Source organism: Platichthys flesus, chromosome 13 (assembly GCF_949316205.1).
Source record: "Platichthys flesus chromosome 13, fPlaFle2.1, whole genome shotgun sequence".
NCBI lineage: Eukaryota > Metazoa > Chordata > Actinopteri > Pleuronectiformes > Pleuronectidae > Platichthys > Platichthys flesus.
The window spans coordinates 23,780,698-23,805,884 of NC_084957.1; the positions used below are offsets into that span (position 1 = coordinate 23,780,698).

At 41.9% G+C, this 25,187-nt stretch overlaps 1 protein-coding gene across 1 annotated transcript; it reads left to right on the forward strand.

The window, feature by feature from the left end:
* The first annotated feature begins 867 nt into the window (after positions 1 to 867).
* Positions 868 to 24,742, forward strand: LOC133967593 (rho-related GTP-binding protein RhoE-like). The gene is made up of 5 exons (XM_062403146.1): positions 868 to 1,059; positions 1,140 to 1,227; positions 20,337 to 20,446; positions 20,875 to 21,000; positions 23,641 to 24,742. Exons 1-5 carry the CDS (start codon positions 955 to 957, stop codon positions 23,884 to 23,886), a joined length of 675 nt encoding a protein of 224 aa, XP_062259130.1. The 5' UTR covers positions 868 to 954; the 3' UTR covers positions 23,887 to 24,742.
* Positions 24,743 to 25,187: the final 445 nt, after the last annotated feature.

The following is a 25,187-nucleotide window of genomic DNA, read 5'->3' on the forward strand; positions in this document are numbered from 1 at the left end:
AGAGCCAAAATACAAAAATGAATATAGAACTTAGTAAATTACTCAATGACAAATACATAAATAAATACATAAATATCTATACATAAGTAAGAAGAAAGTTGTGTTTATTGGGAGAGGTAAAAGGCTCTTTATGTATTTCTAAATGTATCAATATCCCTTCTTGAATGACAGCACCCTTACCTAAAGCTGTAACCAAAACAGCTTTTGACAGCAGAGCTGGGTAACACTGCCTACACAATTAAACTACTGACACAGAAATACTGAAATAAATCAATATAGAAATCTAGAAAAACTGAAATAAATAAATGTGGAAATGTGAAAAAGAGTAAAACATCTAGAAATAAATGTAAAAATACACAAATAGTCTACTTACATACCAAACAGTATTTTTTTCTTTATTCATGTGGTGAAGTAACAATTTCGGAACTTGGCAGTTTCGGTCCTCCTTACCACCAAACTGCACATCAGATCAGCCATTAGGGATCATCATGAGAGAATACAGGTCAACCCTCCAGCAGAGCAGTGATCGAGTGTTTCAAGGGACGCTCATGAAGCCACAGCACTTCCGCCGTTATGATGTGCTCAGCCACTATCAACCTTTAGAAACACTGCTTTAGTTGACTTAGTCCTGTGATGTTAATTGTGGTCTCCTTGTAATTCACATGGATCGAAACAACACCTTTATCTTAATCTACATCTATCCTTTCCTTTCTATGGAGGTGAGGATTCAAATTCTGCCTGGGGCCCTAAAAAGGTCCCTCCTTGCCAAGTGAGAGAATTCCCGTCATAGGATAACAATCCCTGACGGGATTCCCACGGTGGAGCCCCGCCCTCCCTAGTTGGAAAAGGATCGTGAGTGTCCCGAAACAGAGAGACACCCACACCCAGTCTCGCAGTGGACTGACTTCTTTCCTCGGACATCAACGAGACTTGTCTCTTCTCTCTGCGGTCAGGATGGACTCAGACTCCGCCGTCCAGTGTAAACTCGTGGTTGTGGGAGACAGTCAGTGCGGGAAAAGCGCGCTGTTGAGCGTGTTCGCCAAAGACAGTTTTCCTGAGGTAAGATGAGTCCTGCTCGTGTCCCCATGGTGACGAGCTGCCCCTGACTCTGGCTCTCTGTCTGTCTCTGTCCTCCGCAGTGCTACGTACCCACGGTGTTTGAAAACTACTCGGCCAGCTTTGACCTGGACCTGCAGAGAGTGGAGCTCCGGCTGTGGGACACCTCAGGTGAGCGCTCCCCGACACTGAGCAGCGGTGGACCGCCAGTGAGTCCAGTCCTAACAAGAAGCCCACGCGTAAACTCAAGATCTAGCTGGGTTCTTTAGTGTGTTAAGCTATACCCGTTATACGTTTAATTTACTAATCTACTAAGTAAATAAATACAGCTTATATTTGAATTTGCACATATATATGAATGATATCACTTATTAAGTGTGCTTTCTTCAACATTAACATTACTGTTAGAAGTAATGAAGGGGAAAAATATATTTATTTTGAATCATATGTCAAAACCACCTTGTACAGACTATTTTCTTGCTGTATTACAGTAGAATATACAGAGCGAAGGGACCCGCTGATAAAACTAGGATTAGGAGCCTGATTTTATTTACTATTAAAGCTACAATCATAACAAAGTAGGCGTTTACCGTTAGTTTAATCAATTGCTTTAGTATAAATATATTGAGTTCATTTTTATGGGAATTACTAAAGGACAAATTGACATAGGACATTTATGTTATATTTATGATATAACTTATGTTAATATTAACTGTGTAAAGCAGGCCTAAATCTCATATTGTAAATCTTCTGGTTTAGTTTCACTGTAGGGGAGAGCGGGGTAATGTTTGACATTTTTTACATTTGCTACCCTCTAGGCGGGCTAAAATGATATATCAGTAAAATTTACAAATTTCCCATTAATTCAGGATTTTTTCTAGCAATGGAAATGATCAGAATGTCTTCAGGACAAAGGGCAGTGAAAATATGATTGTTGTAAAAAAAAGCGGTCTTGTGTCCCACTTTACCCCCTTTAAAACTACCATAACAACACATGTTGTAATAGTTATAATCCCCACAGCTAGATTGACAACCACTAATATCGAACTAGTAACAGAATCATGGGGATTGGTCAATTAAGCACATTTATAATTATTATGATTCATGTGATCTCTTGCACACCCTAGCTTACCGGCACATTGTTTCTCTGTCCAATCAGCAGGGACAGGGATATTGTTTTTCTCTGCGTTTTCAAATGCCAGTTCAAGGCACTAAACTGGAGCAAGGCCATGGAACTGGTCAGCTAGCTGTTTCAAGTGTTTGGCAAGCTCCTCATCCATCTCATCTGTGAATATTCTCTTTGCCTCAGCTACTGCACCCCATTCTTATTAATATTTCTATCCCTTCCAGCTTTTCTTAAGGACCTCTATCCTTGCATGACCTCAGCGGCTGCACTCTCCATCTCTGCGAGGGGTGTTTGGCACCAGGTTGTCTTCCTGGTGTATAGTGTCTTGGCATGATGGCTTTTCTACAATGTTTATGACATTAAAAATAAAACATATATATTGTAATATAACACTAAAATATGTTTAAGACTAAACTTAACTTGTGCTTCATGGTGGGGTAAAGTGAGACAGTGTTTCACTTTACCCCACAGCGTTTGTCCCACTTTACCCCACAGCCACCAGAAAAAGAACATCTCTTGGCAATTCAGGCTGATCTTCAGCAAGCATCAATCACATGGTTTTATATGTTGGAAGTTCACCAACTTGTATGATAAGTTTTTCTACCTGATTACATTTTTTTTGACACAACAGTTGATTAAGTTCAAAGCAAGAAAATTTACTTTTACATGCAAAAAACACATTTTTGTGAAAAAACATACTTTCCACAGCCCCAGCACCAACTTCTCCTTCATGGCAAGGGGGGAATGGGAGGGGCTTGAAAACATAATGGTCAAATGACCACAAATGTGTTCCGTTGCCTAGATACACGGGGTGTCTCACATGACCCGATGTCCCACATTACCCCGCTCTCCCCTACAACAGCAGTTTTTATAACACAATCGTTGTCTTCTGATTCCATATCTTTTACTTATCTTGAATTATAGTCTTTATTTAGAGAGCACAATCTGAATACACATTGTTACCTCAACTGCAATAACGTAATAATATCTTAGGTTCTGTCTCAAGAAAAACAAGCAAACACCCAATATAATAGTTTGTTTGAGGTTAAGGTTTTGGATGCTTAACACTGGCTTATTCGAAGAGCTACTGCACACTTACATCTGTTTTTCAACTGTAAATTAATGATATGACTGTGATGAAACACATTAATAGTGGTTTCAAAATCACATTTCTTACAAAGGTTATACAAATTCAGCATTTCATGGGTTGAACATAGCTCATAACACCAGCCAGTATGTTAAACAGACTATGCTGACATAGTCAAGTGTTTGGGTATAATCAAATGTATATTAAAGTTAACGCCCTTTATGAGGTTAGGTGAATTATCTGACTGAGGAAAAAGTGGTTATAGACAAACTGTGGTCTAGTCTTATTCCAGTATCGTAGCATTACCCTTGGCACCTCCCTACAACACAAATGATCTCAGGTTGAAAGGCTGCTGCAGCACACACACCTGGGTAAATGGCATTATTGGTAGGGATGGCATGTGTGTTGCTCTTGATTTGTGTGACATTGTTTTATAATAGCTACACAAATATTCACATTCATTTGATAGCTTTAAAACAGCTAACTTTAGACTTTTAACTAAAGTTACGTTACACCACTCTGCCGCTGTCCTTTCATTAACTTGCATTGTCTGGGCTCAGAGAGCTCCAGCTTCAGGCACAAGTGAAGCTGTCCTCCACCACACTAATGCCCACTTTAGGAGGATGCTGGAGGGGAAAAGTCTGTAAAGTGAGCAACGTTTTTAACAGTTTTCAGAATGCGGTGGGTGGAGTTTGGCTCTGGAATATTCAAATATGACTTGCCCAGGAAATAGTTTTTTCCTCAGAAGCTCAGAGTTTAAAGGAGTATTTCTTTTGTTTAAACAGTGAACTAGTTTAGTATACCAAAGCATTAAAATACATTACAGTACATTAGAGGATTACATTGACATTATTTATAAGATTCAACAATACTTTCCAGACCTAAATAAAGACCTTTTTTTTAATAAAGATGTATCACAAAATGATGCCAGGGTGGCCGATTACCTATTTTAGGGCTGAACCTGGGAGTATGGTTAGGATAAGGACTAAGATTGTGACTGCTGTGGAACTAGACCTGAGTTTCAGTACCAACTGTAAAACAAGAGTTTTTTCAGTAAAACAGCACAGTTAACTCCTCTCATATTTAATCATTAATCTGCTTTATATCAGAATCATCATTCAGAGGATACAAATTAGCAAATGGTGACATGGAGGGCATAAAGAGCATAATGGACATTATACCGAAATCATATCTACATTGATGTTCAGTACTGAACACATTGTTTACTGTTTTTATAGGGACTTAAGGGTGTATGGTTCTGCCTGGTCCCCTCCCAGAAGGTCTAATAGAGGCAATTCCCCCCAGGTTGTGGACTGTTGGACTGAGTTTTCACTCCCTGAAAAGAAAACTACTCATGATAGGATCGAGTAATGTTTAGGATTCCTTGTATCAAAGATACTTTGTAGAAAAGTTCTTCATTTTAATGGCAGCAATGATTCCCTGGCACTGGATAGATGTGAGTGCATGATGAGGGAGGGGCCTGGTGGGAGCATTTAATATGTTGGCTACAGTGAAATCTGACTCTCAGCTTCAATCCAGCACTTTGCCTACATTCCAGACAGACAGCGTCATAGTCTTTCTGTGGAACTCACTTGTGTTGGATAAATTACAGCTTACACCCCTGCTTCTCAACAGGCCGTCCACCCACCCCTCAGTCTCAGATTTCAGATTGTGTTTCCCGCTCCCTGTTTGAAAAGCTGGAGATGACTGAAGGACTGAATCACACTTGTGCAGTGGTTCTCAACCATATGTTAATCGTCTATTCTGAATGTTATTCCAAATGGAATTCAAAGTGCTCTGACTAAAGTTGTCAAAACTATAAGTAATACTTTTATAGTTCGATACAATGTTTTTAAGAGTAAACAACTCTGAAAATAATAACAATAACAAATAGAGAAAATTGTTGATTATTTATAAATTATGAAAAAATAGTACTAGATAAATCAATACTTCAATAATACACATTTGTCAAATAGTAACAGATATTGTACTCCTTAATTTGTAGCTTTGGAAATCTGTATGAAGATTCAGCATCTGCTCTCTCTCAAAAGGTTCCCATGGAAAAACCTTCATACCACAGCTCCTGAAGGATGGCAGAAACATTTTGTTTGCTTAATTCTGTTTGCTTAACATAAGAAACCAGCTCTAAAAGATCTGCAAATCTTTCATAACTGAAAAAATGTGGAGGGTTACATTTCACATTGAGGTAAATTCCAAGAATAAAGAAACTGATTAACAGTCAGGGTGTCTGCAACAGTGTGGGGAAAATGTTTAAGAGAACTTAGGATATTTGTTTGTTGATGCATATCAGACACTGCTGCTCCTGAGGAGATGGCAGTTAGCCAGAGCAGAGGCCAAACAAAGGTTCACTCTGAGTTTATAACTTATACTTACTAATAACATACACACTACTTTTGCATTACTCAGGAATGCATTAACGAACATTGATTGAACAGGCATTCTGCACATATATGAACTGGTAAAAGAACCTGACACAGTGAGAAACTGGAAGACAGAAGCTGACACATGACTAGGGTTGGGTACCGAGAACCGGTTCCAATATGGCACCGGTTCCAATACAACCGGTACCAACCCGGACCGAAATGCAGCGCAGATTTCGGTGCTTCATTTCGGTGCCTGAGCCAATTGAACTGAGGTCCTCGTTCCTCTCGCCTCCTCACACTTCTACTCCTTCCTTCACGGGAAGGGGCGCCTCCCGTCGGGCCCCCGCATGAGTCGGGCGCGCTGTCGGTGGACAAACTCTAGTCTCCGCAACGCGTGCGTCAGGGCTTCCGTGCAGGTGTGGGAGGATCTTCTCGCCAGACCTCTCCCCGGCGCTGGCTGGCCCCCGCCGGGCACATTTCCTCCGTGGCGGTGCGCCGCGACCGGCTCTGGGTCGGCTTGGAAAGACTGGGGGCGGGAGGAACGAAGACCACGCCGAGAAAGGTTTCACAAAAGCGTCTGCATTTTGGGGAGACGAAGACTGGCCGATGCCTTGCCCGCGACAGCCCCAGCCGCGGAGACACGGGGGTCTCCAAGTGATGGAAAAGCCGTCCTCACTCTTCAGTAAGCTCAGGCACCGAAGTCAGAGTCACGAGTGTATTGTATATATTTTTATTTATTTAAGTAAAGTGTAAACTTTAGTTAACAGTTCATATATTATTTATAGTTTTAAGTTAAAAAGGGTTTTGTATTTATTTATATTTATAATCTACTTTAAAAAGTTCATATATTTGGGATAAGAAAAGAAAGCCATTCTTAAATGTCGTCAAGCGACATTTTTAAATATCGGTTCAGGCACCGTTTAGGCACCGGTATCGTTTTAAAAGTATCGGTTAAGCACCGGTATCGGATAAAAACCTAACGATACCCATCCCTACACATGAGCAGAGTCAATGTTCTAAACACAATGAACACAATCAGGTATCAGGTAATTATTACCCTGGGATAATGTAATTTAGCCTTAACTTTAGCTTTTAAACAGATTATCTTTGAAGATTCTCAATCATCCAGGTCATGGTATCTTCAGAAGGGGTACAAGTGTACGTAGGAGTTTAAAGTGTTTGTTACTCATTGAATTTTAAGAGAAACAACATATTCTCCATTTACACACAAAACATTGGAAACTTCACCACAGAGGTCTCATGGATAACTAGTCAACACTAGGGACAATTTAAGTAGATGGACTAATTAAACTGATTACGTACTGCTTCTTTACCTTTTAACATTATTTACAAACTACAACAATAATAAAAACAAATTCTGAGTTTGATGTTTATTTTATTATCTTACTAAACTAGAAACAGTTCTAATCTGTTAAGTTGTAATGCAGAGCTAATCACCGTCACATACTGACAACATTTTAATAACATGATATGAGACATAACAACCTAAGAAACAAATCCTGATGAATAGATTGATTATGGACTATGATGCTGGTTCTTGGTTTAATGCCCTAAAGTTGACATTTTTATTTTTGTATCTACAATGATCTCATACATGTCCTCTGTGAAATGTGACCATAATAAATGTCATGGGAGGAAGGGAGAACTCCAATCCATTGCCCCCTAGTCCTACTGATGGATCAGTTTCTTTGTAAAATGTCATCACCGTGTGTAGAAGATCCCAGCGAGCTTGCTGGGTGGATGATGAGTGTGTCTCGTAGGAGGGCAGCATGTTCAGGCAAAACTCCTTTGGCATTACCTGATGACTTGAGGGACCCCCAGTCACTCAAGAGCACCATTTTGAGAGCAAGCTCCTCTGCAGGCTACTCCTTTTTAGGGGCTCCTGTCTTCTTTAAAATGTTCCTCCTCTGGTCTGCAGCAAATTCAAGACCATTTCACAGTGTTTTTATATACTAATACCATATACTACAGCAGACTGACTGAAGCACTTAAGCCTTGTGCTTTCAGAGATGAAATTAACTTACTACTTTGAATGAGGTTTGTAGGGTCCAAGCCAAAGTGGGCTTGGGGTCATGCATGCAAAGGATACATTCCCTGAATTGAGCTGAATCTCATTATATATACTATTTTTGCTTGGAATTGTTTTTTCTTATTCACAAAACATTCTAAACCAACTTTTTTGAGATCTTCCTAGGGTTGATGTTGTTGATACTGTTCAATTTGCACAAAACTAAATGCAGAATTTATCGACTCACAAACACTATAAGTAACTAAAAATGTAGTCAAAATGGGAAATGCAGTAAACCCTGGTAACAAGATTAGTAACATGTGACTACGTTTGAATACTAATTTACTGAATACAACCTGTGAACTGAATTGAGGAAGCCTCTTGGATGTACCTATGAACAATTTATCCTTGATTGTAGGGCAGCTCTAACATTTCATATCATGACATCATGTAGTTGCCATTCACCACTAGTCCAGCGGTCGGCAACCTGCGACTCCGGAGCCGCATGCGGCTCTTCAGCACCTCTGCAGTGGCTCCCTGTGCATTGCGTGTTGCGCATATTTTTCACGAACGGTGAACTTAACGAATCAGTTCTTTCATATGATGAACGTGAGTGAATTTCACGTTCATGTTAATTTTTTAAATAATCATCGTATCAGGCCATCATGAAATACCAGGAGCGGCTGAATGTGTGTGTGTGTGTGTGTGTGTGTGCGTGTATTTGTGTGTACCCGCTCCGAGATAGCCGACAAACACACAGAGCCTGGGCTCCGCCCCCCACCCTGAGCCCCGCTCACTCGCTCAGAGAGACACATTGAGAGTGACTGACAGGCTGCTTCTAAACAGTGGAAACAGTGAAAACAACGAGTTTCTCTGGTCTCAGCTGATCAGAGATCAGCGCCTAAGTTTCTTGATCAGAGCAGAAGCTGGAGACGGTTTGTACCGATCTGCAGTTTCTGTGTCGGCCTCCAGTCTGATCTGCTCTCACGTTTTGTTTTAATATTTCAGCAACTAAAATATGCCGCTAATCTATAGTTCCGACCCCCAGCCTCGGTAAACTAATCATGGATAAATCCCAGCAAAGAAAAGTCTGGGAGGGAAATAGAGTTTAATTCTGCGTGGACAGATTACTTTGCTTTCACTGCCACCAATTCTGTCTTACATGTATGTTTGATATGTGGCGAGGAATTAGCAAACAATAAGAAATGTAATGTTGTAAGATATTTCCAGAGCTAGCACACAGCATCTGCTGAAAAGTACCAAGCTGGAGATGAGCAAAAAAAGCTGAGTTCTGTTTTTAATTTATTCCAAAGTAGGCCCACACATGTATTTTGTTCTCCAATTCATAAGAGTTTGGTGAGTTTGTAACAGGTAAAAATAGCAGTTAAATGGCAACAGTTTTTTTTTATTGTTGTTCTATTATTTAATAAATGCAACAAACTATAGTTTTTATATATATTTTATAACTATATATATAACTATATAACTTTATAACCTGTGTTATCAAATATGTTGTGCGGCTCCAGACAGATTTAATTTGGGGGAAGAGGGGGCGAAATGGCTCTTTCGATAGTAAAGGTTGCCTACCCCTGCACTAGTCAATAGAAACATAGGGCCATAAAGGAGACATGGTGCAGGGAGTGTGACGATGCACATTTGGTATTTTGGTGACGAGGTATGCCTGGTGCAGCTAAGAGGGGGAAGGTTTGAGATTAACTGGCGGTGACAATTGACTCTTTGAGTCAAGATTTACTGCAAAAGAGTACAAACTATGATTAGCATATGTTTTACCACAGATTCATGTCTCAAATTCCTGTGTGTGATGTGGCTTTTTGGCTTTCATTACACCTGTATGCAATTGTAACCAATTTTAGGAGTGTAAAAGTGAATTACAGTATAATATAAGTTGGACTAACAATAAGACCAGGACCAGAATCAGAAGAGACCAAATTTGAGAGGAGCCACGATACTGAGCAACAACAATGAGGCAGACACAAGAGTAACAATTGAGTAGCCACTCTTATATTTTACAGTGAACAAAGTAATTTGTCTGGTTCGTACAAAATGCAAAATATTATACCAAACAGTAAGAAAAATAAAAAAATAGTGTGCACACTTAAAACAAAAATGTCTGTTGGGGCCCTTAAAATAAAAGGAGTTGTTGAAAGTTCACCTGATTCCAAGGTTCCTTGTAGTGTAATGTGAGTGTATTATTTGTGTGAATGAGTGTGTACGTGAATATCTCCTCGGTGCTAATCTTCAATCAGGGTAGTTGGCTCGCCATCTTTCACAGCAGGAAGTTGTCCTGAACCTCAGACTCTCAGTCCTCTAAAAAACCTGACCTGTAGACAGGGTCACACAATACATTCAACACTATCCATTCTCAGATGCATCATTAGGGATATCAGATGTCAAAAGATGCACACAATTACATCTTATTCTGACAAATCTTCATCTCTATTCAATTCTCAAATCTCTATCTTTGTTGTACAACGTTCAATCTTTAGTGTATCATTCATGAGAACTAAATATTAAAGTGCTCACACATTTACCTGTTCATGTGAACAGTTTAAATAATACTTATGGCAAGTAACCATTAACATACAAAACCATTAATTATAACCATCTGAACCATGTGCAAATAACATAACAGTACACATTTTGAGGTAGACTCAGAGGTATTAAAGAATTGTGCTTAGTTCACTCTTACACTATAGGCCTATTCATGTCCGAGATCTGCACCAAAAACTACCCTCTAATTGCTTTAAACTCAGTTGGAATAACATAAATGTCTTCAATAAATTGCACAATACAAAATAAACTATTGTTTTATATTCATCACATTCACAACATATCAAATTACTTTTTTTTCCCAAATATCACCGCTGCTTTCTTTCAGCACACGGAAAACAACAGGAAAATAGCACCAGAGCAGCTAAAGAGCAAATTTCTCACCGTTGCTCTGTGTATCAAGTTGGAGCATACCGATGCCAAACCTCGTAGCAGCTCTCCGGAGGACAGGCAAGCAGTTAGCCTGCTAAGCACAGAGCTAGCATTAGCATGGACACCGACGGTAAGCGTCAAGCTATCTTTTCATCGGATAATTAACACGTCCTACCGACGTAACTCCTTCATTCAGCCACTTGGCTCCAGACCTCCACTGGGTAAGTGCTCCGACTCTTTTTTTCCTTTTTCACAGGTTTCACTCTGGGTTTTTTTCTGTGGTTTTCCTCTTCTCCTTAACACACAGCTGCCCTCGCTTCCCGGGCCGAGATCCGAAAAAAAACCCGGAAGAACAACGCGACTGCACTTCCTCTCCGAGCCGACAAGCTGAGCGTGGCCTGCGTAGCTTCTGATTGGCTGCTGAGAACTAGGTACCCCACGTGGGACCATGCGAGTTGAGCGGTGCATTCAAAACAAATAAGATAATCAAAGCAAACAGTCTCTCTTCTTTTACGGTATTAAATTAACAGTGTTTCTTACACCTGGTTACACCCTCCCCTCCTGAACTTATGCACGTCCCTGTGCATAGTATACAGTTAAAGGCAAATTATTCGAGGGGTCAGGGCAGGGGGTTGGACAGGGTCTTCTCTCATGACTTCATCCCAAGCTGTGGACAGTCCTTGAAAGAATGATTTCACTGCTGTGATCAAAGGATTTCCTAGCTCTGTATAATCAAGCCGTCGTGGTGGTTGACGATTTCTTTCAGATCTCCTGACAGAATCATTTGTATCTGTGTTCTCCTCTGTATCCATTGGGATTGTTCCATCGTTTCCTTCCTCAAGTTCTGCTCCTTTAAAACCATCCTGAACTGGAAGTTGTTCTCCTTGGACATCTGGATTATCATCCTCAAACAAGTCATTTTGAATCAAGGCTGGTTCATTGGCTTGCTCGGTTGGTGTGACTCTATCGGCGGATAAGTACTCAGTATCACTCTGATGAGAGTTAAACTTGATGGACATCAAAGGACCATCTGAAGTACTATTGGACATATCAGGTAAATTGTCAAAATCGGGCTGGGTGTCAAGATCGGTTGGATTGTCAAATTCAGGTGGATTGTCATCATTTTGAGCATTTACAGGACTCTCGACAGGACGAATGCCTGCAGGTTCAGTATGCCGAGTGTCTTGGACATCGGTCATGGACAGATCCGGGTACACAGGAATCTCACTGACCATGGGGACAGGGGAACTTAACCAAACAGGAATGAGTGCATCATCCTCTTCATCTGAGGAATTTTCTTCCTCTACAGCAGGGTTTGCACGAGTTCCTGGCCTGCATTGTACCGGCTTTTGCACAGGCTCACTATTTTCCTCCGCAGGTAGGTACCCGCACGGCAGCAACAGGTCCCTGTGTAGCGTCCTTAGGGGACCATCCGCGTTTTCAGGTTTAACAGTGTATACAGGGAGAGTGCCTGCTCTTCTCACCACCACATGGACAGTGGGTTCCCATTTGTCTGAGATCTTGTGTTTTCCCCGGATGCGGACATTCCTGACCAATACTCGATCTCCAGGTTCCAGGTCTGAGACGGTAACATGTTTATCAAACCTTGTTTTGTTCTTGAGAGCGATCTTTGCAGCCTTCTCCATGGCTATCTTGTAGCTCTCCTTGAGACGTGCCTTGAGGTTTTGCACATAATCAGAGTGAGATGAATGTTGACCCTCTGGTACTGGCAACTTGAAGGCAAGATCAACTGGCAGGCGAGGTTGGCGCCCGAACATCAGTTCGTACGGGGTGAAGCCAGTCACCTCGTTCCTGGTGCAATTGTAGGCATGAACCAGGGGTCTCACATGATCACGCCAACTGGACTTGTCTTGATTTTGGAGAGTGCCCAACATATCAAGCAGGGTACGATTAAATCGTTCCACGGGGTTGCCCCTAGGATGGTATGGGGTTGTCCTCACCTTGTGGATTCCAGCCACCTGACAGAGTTCCTTGATCGTGCGGGACTCGAAGTCTGGACCCTGGTCACTATGTAACTTCTCCGGGATACCATAGTGTACCATAAAGTTTTCCCACAGACACTTTGCTACTGTGCGGGCCTTTTGATTCGGTGTTGGGATGGCGAAATTTAGTGAAGTGATCTGTAATCACCAGTATATCCTTGGTTCCACTTTTGTCAGCCTCCAGGGACAGGTAGTCCATACAGAGGAGCTCAAGAGGTCGAGTGGTCCTAATGTTGACCAAGGGGGCTGCTCTTTCAGGTCGTGCCTTCCTCCGCACGCACCTTCCACATGTCCTCACTTTCCTTTCCACACTCATGACCATCTTTGGCCAATAGAATCTGGTCCTTACAAGGTCCAGTGTCCAGTCGACTCCCATGTGACCCATATGGTCGTGCAGACTGGTGAGGACTGTGTCGCGGAGCTCAGCTGGAAGAACAAGCTGGTAAGTTGTCTGTGGCCCCACTTTGCGTCGCCTGAACAGGATGTCGTTATGGAGCTCGAGACGATTGAGTTCTCGGAGGAGGAGTGGGAGATCAGGAAGTTGGGTGCGCAAGGTGGGAGGTGGTGTGTCCCCATGTTCGATCTGGGTGATTACATGCTTTATACATTGGTCAGCTCTCTGTTTAGCTGCTATCTCAGCTTCAGTGAGATGGGGGACGGTTGGAAGACCTCCAAACTGTTCTTCTTGTCCATAGCTGTCGGGAACAGCACTAGGGTACATAGCAAGAACCTCCACTAAAGCAACACGATCTGTATCTCCCTCTCTCTCATCATCAGGACTGACACTGTAGGTGAGCTGTCTCTCACAGATTGCTTTCACAACAGACTGATCGACTGCATTGATGTTGTTTGGATCAGAGAGGTGATCTTGTGTGAACTACTGTATACGTTCTCTCTCTTTTTGTGATTTCAGATCGTCTGCTAGTATCCCATGTGGTCTGCGTGATAATCCATCCGCATCTCCGTTCTGCCTTCCTGGACGATAGAGGAGTTTGAAGGAGAATGTGGATAGTGCTGCTAGCCACCTATAGCTGGTCGCGTCAAGTTTGGCCGTTGTCAGGATGTAAGTTAGCGGATTACTATCCGTTACAACGGTGAACTGGTTGCCGTACAGATAGTCGCTGAACTTTTCGGTGACCGACCACTTGAGCGCCAGGAACTCTAGTTTGTGCGCTGGATAGCGGCTCTCGCTTCTTGACAGCCCCCTACTGGCGTGGCCTATGACTCTGAGTTGGCTCTCTTGCTCCTGATATAGCACAGCACCGAGCCCGGTGGTACTGGCGTCGGTGTGCAGTATATAGGGTTTCCGGGGATCAGCGAAGGCTAGTACAGGGGCTGTAGTGAGGCTCTGGATGACTGCCTCAAAGGCTTGCTGGCAAGCTGGCGTCCAGCGCCCCCCGAAGGGCTCTTTTGGGTCATGGTATTGGTTTGTTTTCTGTCTTATGTCTGTTAGTTTCGCTTTTGATTTCTTGTGGAGAGGTGGGTAGCCAGAGGTTAAGCTGTGGAGGGGCTTTACGATGCTGGAGTAACCCTTAACGAACCTCCTGTAGTACCCAGCGAAACAGAGGAAGGATTTCAGCTCCCGTAGAGTCTGGGGGACAGGCCATGTCTTCAGGGCTGAAATCTTCTCAGGATCTGTCTGAACGCCACTTCTGGAGACTATGTGACCCAGATAACGGACTGATGTCTGGAAGAAGACACATTTTTCTGGGGATAACTTCAACCCAAACTCTTTGAGACGAGTTAGCACTCTCATGAGTCTTTCTTCGTGCTCCTCGAGGGTTCTGGAGAAAACTATGACGTCATCAAGGAAGACTACCGCATCTTTCAAATGCATATCCCCCATGCACCGTTCCATTAACCTTTGGAACGTGCTGGGGGCATTCGTCACTCCTTGAGGCATTCTGTTGAATTCCCAGAATCCGAGCGGACACACAAAGGCCGTCTTCGGTTTGTCTGCCTCTTCAACCTCGATCTGGTAGTACCCCGACTTAAGGTCGAGAACTGAGAACCATTGAGAACCATTTAGGGCCGAGAATGTGTCCTCCAGCTTTGGAAGGTTGTATGCCTCCTTTATAGTCTGGAGGTTTAGACGCCTATAATCGATGCACAACCGGACTTGGCCTTTCTTTTTCCGAACTACCACTATGGGCGATGCAAATGGTGACTCTGACTCCCTTATAACTCCCGCATCAAGAAGCTCGTTAATGTGCCTCCGGACAGCTTTAATGTCCTGTGGGTGGATTGGTCGGGCACGTCCACCACTACAGTTTCACCGGCTGAAATGACTTGAGGCGTCTTGCCTTGCATATTTACTACCCCCTGGTGGTCGTTGCTTGCCTGCTTCCGTCTTAACTCAATGACCTTGAAAACTACTTTGTAGCCGTGTGGGAGGGGCTGGCGATTGGTTAAGTCAGTCTCTGAGTAAATGTCAAACAGTACATCTAGAGTGTTAGTACCTATGAGCATGAGGGACTGTGAAGTGTCAGGAACAACTAAGGCAAGTGTATTTACATCTATTGGGACTCCTACAAAGTCTTTTGGAAAGGTTATGGTCATTTCTATATAGCCAAAGTAAGGCACTAGCTGGCCATTTGCACCTTCCACTTCTAAGAGGTCATGAATCGGCTTAATCTTCTGCTCTGAAAGGTGCTGCTTGTAAAATGACTCAGGTACAGTGGTAACTTGTGAGCCTGAATCAAGAAGGCAGTTGACCTCTTCACCTCTCACAGTCACTTGGGCTGTGCTCTTGATGCCAACCATCCGTTTGGGGAGTCTAAACGGTTGGTCCTGCGTTGGGTGATGTAAGCTGGAACATGTTTGAGCTTTAATGTTCTCTGTATGTGTAATGTCTTTGTTGATCTCAGTAGGGGTTTTGTCTTCCTTGTTTACGTCTGAGGGACGTTGTTGACTCTCCTCAGCCCCTGTTTGTCCCACAACAGGAACTGTTAGTCGTTTAAAGGTAAGTTTGAATCATTTTGAGCTTCCCACTGGCGCTGTTTTTTTTCCAACTGCCTCTTCTTTTCTGCCACTAGGTCGGGGTTTGCGGGGTCGGTGCAGCAGGGGGCAATGTGCCCATCTTCGCCGCAGTTAAAACAGTACCAGGGCTTGGGTTTGTATGTCTGTTTCTTTTTGATTTGTCTTTGCATGTCTGTATCATTTGGCTTTGACATCCTGCTCTGTTGCTTCCCTGCAGATCCCTTGCTGCTAGCTCCTTTGGTGTTTTTCTGTGACATGTATGTAGTTAGTTGGCTTTGCAGACTTGCCACTTGCTTTCTCAGATCCTCAATAGCACTGATACTGCTCTCATCTTTCTCCTCTGGTTCACAAACATATGCGCCATGGAACTGCACCTGAGCTCTTTGCTTTGTGATGCCAATATGTTTTTTCATACGACAGGATTTTGCTTGCTGTCGATCTTCTTCGGAGCGAATCATTAGCAAGAGGTCTGAGAATGAGGGTGGGCTGCTCTTCTTTTGCTCCAGTTGCAGGGCGCTGAGCAAGGTGTTATCCCAACACCCCCTGCAGAACTGCTTAGTAAGATGTTTGTCTACTTCTTCATGTGTAACTCCCCCCCTTTTTGTTGCTCTGTTCAAGGCTAACTGGAGCCGATGAAGGTAAGTGGATGATTTCTCACCTGGGTCTTGGAGGGTGTTCAGGAATTGAGCAAAGAGCTCCTCTCCATCTTCCACAGTACCGAAGGCTGAGTCTAGGAGCTGTAGGTAGGCTGCAGGCGGTGACTCAGGCCGTAAGTACATCAGCTGCTGGTGGGAGCAAGCTTTCATGGATTTTTCTGGATATTTGCAGAGGAGACATGCTAGGATCATTCTGGAGCAACTCAATGTCTATGCGCCATGTGTCATAATCAGTTTCATGATTAGGTCTGGGAATCTTGCCAGAGAAGGAGCGGAGTCTCACTTGGGATTGGATGTGTGGGACAACGTCTTGCCTCCGCACAATATGCTCGACCACGACCCTCTGGATGTCCGGTGGGTTCAAGTCACTTACTGATAGGGACGGTGCTCTCTTTCCATTGGTGAGGGGAACATGGTCAGTGGCACCGTTGCTGCTTGGTGTGACATCTGGAAATGAGGTGTAAGACTGTTGCTCTTGATGAGTGGGTGGGGATACGACAGTGGTCTCAACATGTGTGGGGGAGGATTCTTCAGTTGTGGGCTGCATAGTTTCAACATCTTCCCCGATCTGAGACATCATTTCCTTCAACACCACGCAATAGTCTTTGCCACTCATCTTAGCTAGTTGCTTGAGCTCAGCTAAGTATGTCTTGGTAACATTACTTCCAACCTTGGTAGCGTACACGCTACTGAGTGTTTTTACTTCATAGACAACAGTGGGGTCATCTCGTGCTATGCACATGTACGGTAAGTGAGGTTCTAAACCTTCAAAGGCTGAACCGCTAGCATACTCAACGATCAGGTTTTGAAAGAACTCGGACTGTGAATCATCAACCAAAAGGATTCTCTCAATTTTACCAATCACTTGTTCATCTTGTTCAGCTACCTGAGTAATTCCACTGACAGTAACTGCATTTGGAATTTTGACACCAGACTTTTGTATGAAATCCATACTGGTCATTACTTCAATATTGATGCTCAAATCAAATGGCTCCTGGCTAGCTCGCCACTTCTGTAACCAATTTTAGGAGTGTAAAAGTGAATTACAGTATAATATAAGTTGGACTAACAATAAGACCAGGACCAGAATCAGAAGAGACCAAATTCGAGAGGAGCCACGATACTGAGCAACAACAATGAGGCAGACACAAGAGTAACAATTGAGTAGCCACTCTTATATTTTACAGTGAACAAATTAATTTGTCTGGTTCGTACAAAATGCAAAATATTATACCAAACAGTAAGAAAAATAAAAAAATAGTGTGCACACTTAAAACAAAAATGTCTGTTGGGGCCCTTAAAATAAAAGGAGTTGTTGAAAGTTCACCTGATTCCAAGGTTCCTTGTAGTGTAATGTGAGTGTATTATTTGTGTGAATGAGTGTGTACATGAATATCTCCTCGGTGCTAATCTTCAATCAGGGTAGTTGGCTCGCCATCTTTCACAGCAGGAAGTTGTCCTGAACCTCAGACTCTCAGTCCTCTAAAAAAACCTGACCTGTAGACAGGGTCACACAATACATTCAACACTATCCATTCTCAGATGCATCATTAGGGATATCAGATGTCAAAAGATGCACACAATTACATCTTATTCTGACAAATCTTCATCTCTATTCAATTCTCAAATCTCTATCTTTGTTGTGCAACGTTCAGTCTTTAGTGTATCATTCATGAGAACTAAATATTAAAGTGCTCACACATTTACCTGTTCATGTGAACAGTTTAAATAATACTTATGGCAAGTAACCATTAACATACAAAACCATTAATTATAACCATCTGAACCATGTGCAAATAACATAACAGTACACATTTTGAGGTAGACTCAGAGGTATTAAAGAATTGTGCTTAGTTCACTCTTACACTATAGGCCTATTCATGTCCGAGATCTGCACCAAAAACTACCCTCTAATTGCTTTAAACTCAGTTGGAATAACATAAATGTCTTCAATAAATTGCACAATACAAAATAAACTATTGTTTTATATTCATCACATTCACAACATATCAAATTACTCTTTTTTCCCAAATATCACCACTGCTTTCTTTCAGTACACGGAACACAACAGGAAAATAGCACCAGAGCAGCTAAAGAGCAAATTTCTCACCGTTGCTCTGTGTATCAAGGTGGAGCATGCCAATGCCAAACCTCGTAGCAGCTCTCCGGAGGACAGGCAAGCAGTTAGCCTGCTAAGCACAGAGCTAGCATTAGCATGGACACCGACGGTAAGCGTCAAGCTATCTTTTCATCGGATAATTAACACGTCTTACCGACGTAACTCTCCTTCATTCAGCCACTTGGCTCCAGACCTCCACTGGGTAAGTGCTCCGACTCTTTTTTTCCTTTTTCACAGGTTTCACTCTGGGTTTTTTTTCTCTAGTTTTCCTCTTCTCCTTAACACACAGCTGCCCTCGCTTCCCGGGCCGAGATCCGAAAAAAAAACCGGAAGAACAACGCGACTGCACTTCCTCTCCGAGCCGACAAGCTGAGCGTGGCCTGCGTAGCTTCTGATTGGCTGCTGAGAACTAGGTACCCCACGTGGGACCATGCGAGTTGAGCAGTGCATTCAAAACAAATAAGATAATCAAAGCAAACAGTCTCTCTTCTTTTACGGTATTAAATTAAGTGTTTCTTACACCTGGTTACACAATCCCTCTGGGTCTGTACATAAGTGAATAAAACATTGACTCAAGTCCAAGAATGCATATCCATTATTTTGTCAGACAAAAGTTCAGCTCATTTTCTACCGAGTTGTGTTTTACAGAGTGTTTTAAAACTAAGATATTAAAGCTGATTAATTTTTCATCTTTTGTTTATAAGAAGCGAGTTTTAAGAAGGCGGACAGTAGAAACACCAAACTCGGCAGAACTTATGAAGTATTTTATCATTAAAAATACAAAGGTGTGTGTGTGATTGTTTTCAATATTTATGTAATGCTGAAGTCTCTCTTTGTTTGAATGACCAAACAGGCTTCCAGATTTTTTTTAATTAAGATGCATTTATTAGTCCCAAACACATGCACAGACATGCAAAGGCACACTCATGCAGGTAGGGAAATTTAACCTCTGCTTTTGACCCATCTGGTGCAGGACACACAGAGCAATGAGCGACCATGTAAGGCGCTCGGGAGAAGATGTTGGGGGAGTAAGGTGCCTTGCTCAGGGGCAGTAGACAGGGTAGGGAGACTCTTGGATTTTTGGACAGATCAATCCAGGTTCGTCTTTTGTTGTCTCTCCGTGGAGTCGAACCAGAGACGAACCAGAGACCTTCTCTGCCCATAGTCCAAGTTTCTGCCACTAGACCACGCCTCTCCTAAAGGGAGAGGTCCCATCGAGATTGAGTTGTATGCTACATACACCTATCTAATTCCAGCTTCAGGTATCCATTTACCACTTTGCCAAAGGTGGCATTAAGGTTACAGGGCTGTAGATTCATAAATGAAGTAATACACTAGGGTTTTGTTTAAAGGGGAGGGAGGGTGGAGTGTTTAGATCCTCTGTTGGAATGTACGCTGCTGTAATTCTAGCCATGTTTTGGTGCGAAAAACATATTGTTTCACTGTGGAGCAAAGTGTGCTGCTTTCCCCTGCAGGATTGGATGCTGGACTTGATGTCTGACTTTTGCAGCAGAGAGCAGACTGTACTTTGACTGGGCTACTACTTGTACACAGTGGATAGGCCTACACGTTTCACCTACTTCACATTGATCATGTTGGTTTATGTGGCCAATATGGGCAAACATACTTCAGACTCAGCTTTATCCTGTGATAGGTGTTTATTTTTAGTACAGTATCCTCTCATGCTAAATGCTACCATTTTTCATTGTACTTATGGGCCTACAATTCTGAAATAAATCTAAATAATAATGGTATCACTTTAATAAGGATCATCATAATAATAGTAAACATAATAAAATAATAACAATGATAAAGAGATAAATATAAGGAAACAGCCACATTTAGTAAACTAGCTGTAGTGAGCTTTTGAATGAAACTCTGATTCATATATAATACATTTTATCATTGCCTTATATAATGGAAAATTAATGTGTGAATATTTCTGTAATTAAAGGTTCTTCTTACTATGACAACGTGCGTCCCCTATCCTACCCGGATGCTGACGCAGTCCTCATTTGCTTTGACATCAGCAGACCAGAGACATTAGACAACGTGCTTAAGAAGGTGAGTGTAAGGGTGGTCCTCCCTCTTGTAGTTAAATAACTTGCAGACTATTAGGATTTTTCTTTTACATGAGACTTAACAGTTGTGGTCATTGGACATAGAAGTAGTGCTCTTTCACATTGGGGTTTCTTTTAATCAAAATTTTTGTTTTGTGTTTTTTAAATAAATAATAAACTTTGATTTGTACCCTTTTCCCCTTTCCCTTTCCTATTCAGCCAATCAAATTCGATTTTCATGTGTGGGAAATAATAACACTTCAAAAGACTGATCTGCTCACTAATGTTTTCGGGTGCCAGGGGAGCATGTCATCTCTTGATGACTCTTATTTTACTTGATGTTGTGTTTACTAATTATTCACACCAAAGTCAGTTGTCCATCATGGTTACATGATTATCTATCCTCTCCTGGTCTTTGTTCTCTCTGTGTAGTGGAGAGGAGAGATCGAGGAGTTCTGCCCTAACACCAAGATGCTGCTGGTAGGCTGTAAGTCCGACCTCAGAACAGACCTCTTTACCAGGTCTCACAGCAGACACAGTCCAGTATCATATGACCAGGTAGGTAAATATCTTCCACACTTCCACACAGTAGACACACGTGACACAGGTGTACTCAGCATGTGTTTAACCTATTACTTCAAAAGAGTAAACAAGGTGGCTTGTTCACTTAGTATTATTTTTTATATTCATTTAACTTAAAATACTTGTATTTGTGAGGTTAACATAATTTTTTTCTAATTGAGCCAGAGTAATTTCTTTTCATTATCTGTATGAAATATGAGCTGCCATGAAACGCTTGGGGCACAAAAAATGGTGGTTGAGAGAGTTTGGGTAGGTGTAAGTGGAGTGATAAATCCGGTAACTACAAACAGCTGTATTGTGAATGTAGTAAACTTCACTTATGGAAGTGAGGATGAAGGTTGGGATGATGGGGGCATGTAGTGGCAGAAAGTGGCTTTCAAAAGAAAGAAGACAAAAGCCAGTGGTGATCAAGGGACGACTTATGAATCATGCAGCTCGGCTGAATCTGATGAAATGGTCTAAAGAGTCAGGTTTGATCAATACAGACAGTGGAAAATCCGATAGACGAATGGAAAGTCATACTTCTGTTAACTAAGAACTTCCATCTTTTAATGATGGCTAAACAAATTGAAAAGCGTGTTGGAAAAGGGAAGTATGCAAAGTACTTGATTTACAAGTCCATACTTGTACATGGATTGAGCAAAGTACAAAAATATGCTTTATTGAATATGAATAGTATGGCTGTTAAAAATATATAAGTCCCTGTAACTGGCTCCACTCCTAGACATCGGAGGCTGATATCCTGAGTAAGCCTGACGTTGTCATACTTATAATTCTAGTCAGAATATGAGTCTGATACCACTCCATTGGGCTGTGATTATGGGGCGTGTTACAACCGAACCAGAAAAAAAAAAGCCTCTTCGCTCAACTGGATAGACCTTAACCAATCAGAGCAACATAGTATGTGACGTATGTAAAGCGATGCATAGTTGTTGTCAACAGACCTCAACTGCACGCACGTTGGAAAAAGTAAAAGAAAAAGATCAGCTAAAAATTATGTTTGCCTGTGTTGTAAAAATAATTTAAGGATATACAGAGAATTTACCAACTTGATCAGCATTTTTGTGAGAAACAGTAAATGTAACGTTACTGTTGATCATATGTCCATCATCGTATAAAGCCCGCCCTGACAATTTGATTGGTCCGAACAGCTTTTGTTCGGGCATAGTATCTCCCCAACAGAGCAACTCCAGACCGAACTTCCCGACCTCAAATGTTGTGAGCGGGGCTAAGTTTGTCTGGCATCCAGGCTACTGGCGAAGGGGTGTTAAACTAAAGTTGTTCGGTCCGTAAGGATTTGAGAAAAGCAGCACAGCCGGCATCCGGTCGTAGTTCCTGCTCCTATCCTTGTGCCGGGGCTGTACGGCAGGTGTTTTTTTGCACTGGTTCCCAAGCGAGGGAACTGGTGCGTCTATTAACATGGTCCGCTCCTTAAACTGCAGGTATTTTATGCGAGGGGAGTTGCTAACGAACGCTGGTAATGTCCACCTCGTCGTACACACCGAGTTGCATCGCCGTGATGCCCATTTCAGTCGCCTCTTTCACTTGGTCCTCCATGAGTGTGACCAAAGGAGAAACCACAATGACCACTGGGTTTTCATTGTGTCCCATCTTCTTCGTGACCATCAGGGCCAGCTGATAAATTAAACTTTTTCCGAATCCCGTAGGTGAGACGGCAAAAACATATTTTCGATCTAAAATGCCTTGATCACGTTTCTCTGTTCCTCTTTCAAAATGAATGAGCTGTCGATGTCTTCTAAAACAGACTCAATGGCAGCATCTACACATCTCAGCTCTTCAGCAGCAGGCTGTTTGTTGAAAATGAATTCAACCCAAGCGCTCTTTGGTGACGTGGTTGATTACAGGTTAATTGTTAATAAAACATTTAACCTGTTAGTTTAATCTTTAAGTCCATGACGTTATTTAGGCAAGCTTCATTGTGTATTGTTGATCCAAAGTATTTTCTTGATTTGGCACAATTTACAATCATTGTGTTACTCTAAAGTTAATTTAGTTACATTACATGATAATTTCTTTCTTTTAACTAACAACATAATTTCTTATAACAATTGAATTAAAAAAACAATTGAATTCAACATGTCAATTCTATGAGTGGGTAGTAATGTGTCCATCACACATCCATATGTTTTGTTGATGTGGTCAAAAACCCTCTGTTTACTGTTAAAGGAGCTGTGGTACTAGACTGAATTATCCTGAGAGCTGTTTCGATTACTAACATAAGGCACCCAGAATATTGGGAAGACTGAATACAATGTGTCCAGTACAACCTAATCACTGACTGAGCTAGATGATAAAATGCAGCAGTGAGGAATAAAAGTCACGTTTGAAACAGCAAACATAACCTGTAAGTTCATTAGCTGATCAATTGTGTTGATTAATTGTGTCTATGGACAAATCCAGGGCTGCCCGTCTATTCAAGTCATTGAAAGCTTGAACAGCTCTTCTGCCTGACTTCAGTTAGAATAAAACCTCGACCATCCATTTGTTAAATATTTGTGTTAACTCTCATCATCAGTATAAAGACTTAACTAAGTTTTAGGAATGTGGAGCATCATTTCGACACACTCTTAATCCTTTTGGTGTTTCTTGTCCCAGGGCTCCAACACAGCCAAGCAGCTGAGCACCCCCTACCTGGAGTGTTCCTCACTGCAGTCTGACAACAGCGTCAAGGACATCTTCCATGTGGCCACACTGGCATGTGTCAACAAGAACAATAGGAGCATGAAGAGGAGGAAGTCCTCCAGAGCCTCTAAGAGGATGTCTCACAGCGGAGGAGACATGTCCCCTGTTGCATCAACACACTTTCAGCAGACCAAAGCTAAGAGCTGTGCTGTTATGTAAACACAAATACTGATACAGACACTGCCAAAGACAGAGCATGTGGAGGGTCAGTCCTGCATTCTCTGTGATTGATTTCGTGCAATGATGAAAATGCCCAATGCAGACATTATAGAGATAGGACTGGGAAAGTATTGTGTGCTTCAATGTGCCATCACCTGTAACTACAGAGAGCTGCCGTGGAGACAACACTAAGTATCTTACTAAAGTGTGTCCGCTAAAACATCCTCAGTAGGTATAAAGACAGTATTCCCTGAACTAGATTCAGATGATCACACTTCAACACCAGTGAGAGGCAGAGTGGTATGCACTTATTCAGGATCTTCAAATCTTTCAATCTTAGAAAAGGTAAATCATCAGGACATGACAGTCCCCTGCCAAACCCAAACCATCAAAAGCCACCATTTCAAAAATACATTTCATGGAGAGATACCAAATGAATTTGAAGATTTTGCTGTGGAAACTAAAGAACTACCAACTGAAAGACCGACTTGGGGGACAATGAACACTTTGGCTATGTGTGACTCTGTTTTGATGGCTCTCCTCTTAACTTTTTGTTATGGTGTATAACCTGTTCAGCCAGACGAGTTGACATATCCTACTAAGATTTGTCTGAGGGTTGAGAGGCAGGAAGGTGAGGGTAGAATGATACTTTCTTTGATGTTGGGATATATAAGTCTTGCATGTGATGATATAATATGTAATGTTTCTGCTGACTTTTTGTGCACCACTAATCTTTGTTAAAGATAAATTTAGTTTATAAAAGTGTTACTCTTTTTCTCAATGTAATATATCTTGAATAACAATCGAAAGTCAACACTAAAGAAAATGACTTATTCGAACCCTGGATTTACACTGTATTAAAGCAAAATGATTCCATAACCATTGCAAAACCTCAGTGCCCTCAAGTCTTACTGTGTTGCACAGCACTACCAATTCAGCACTTTCAGCGTTTTTATATTTGATCTCCAGCAATTGGGCAATGCTCCAATATTGTTATGGTGACATTTTGTGAAGACATCATCATGATGTCATTTACAACATATGATGAATGATTGGTTCATCTTAATAGGCTGTTGATCGTAACCATAATGTGACTTTTAACAAAAGTGAATGCATTTCTACAGTATATGACATCATTTTCTGACTTCATAGTGACATCATGATTATGTCATTCCTACCATGATCCTGAATTATTTGGCTATTTATGCAAGCTGCAGGTCTTGTCTACAGTCCTATATAATTTATAACCTTGGTCACTACATACAGGTACTAAATGACTCATAAAAAAAATAATTCTGTGA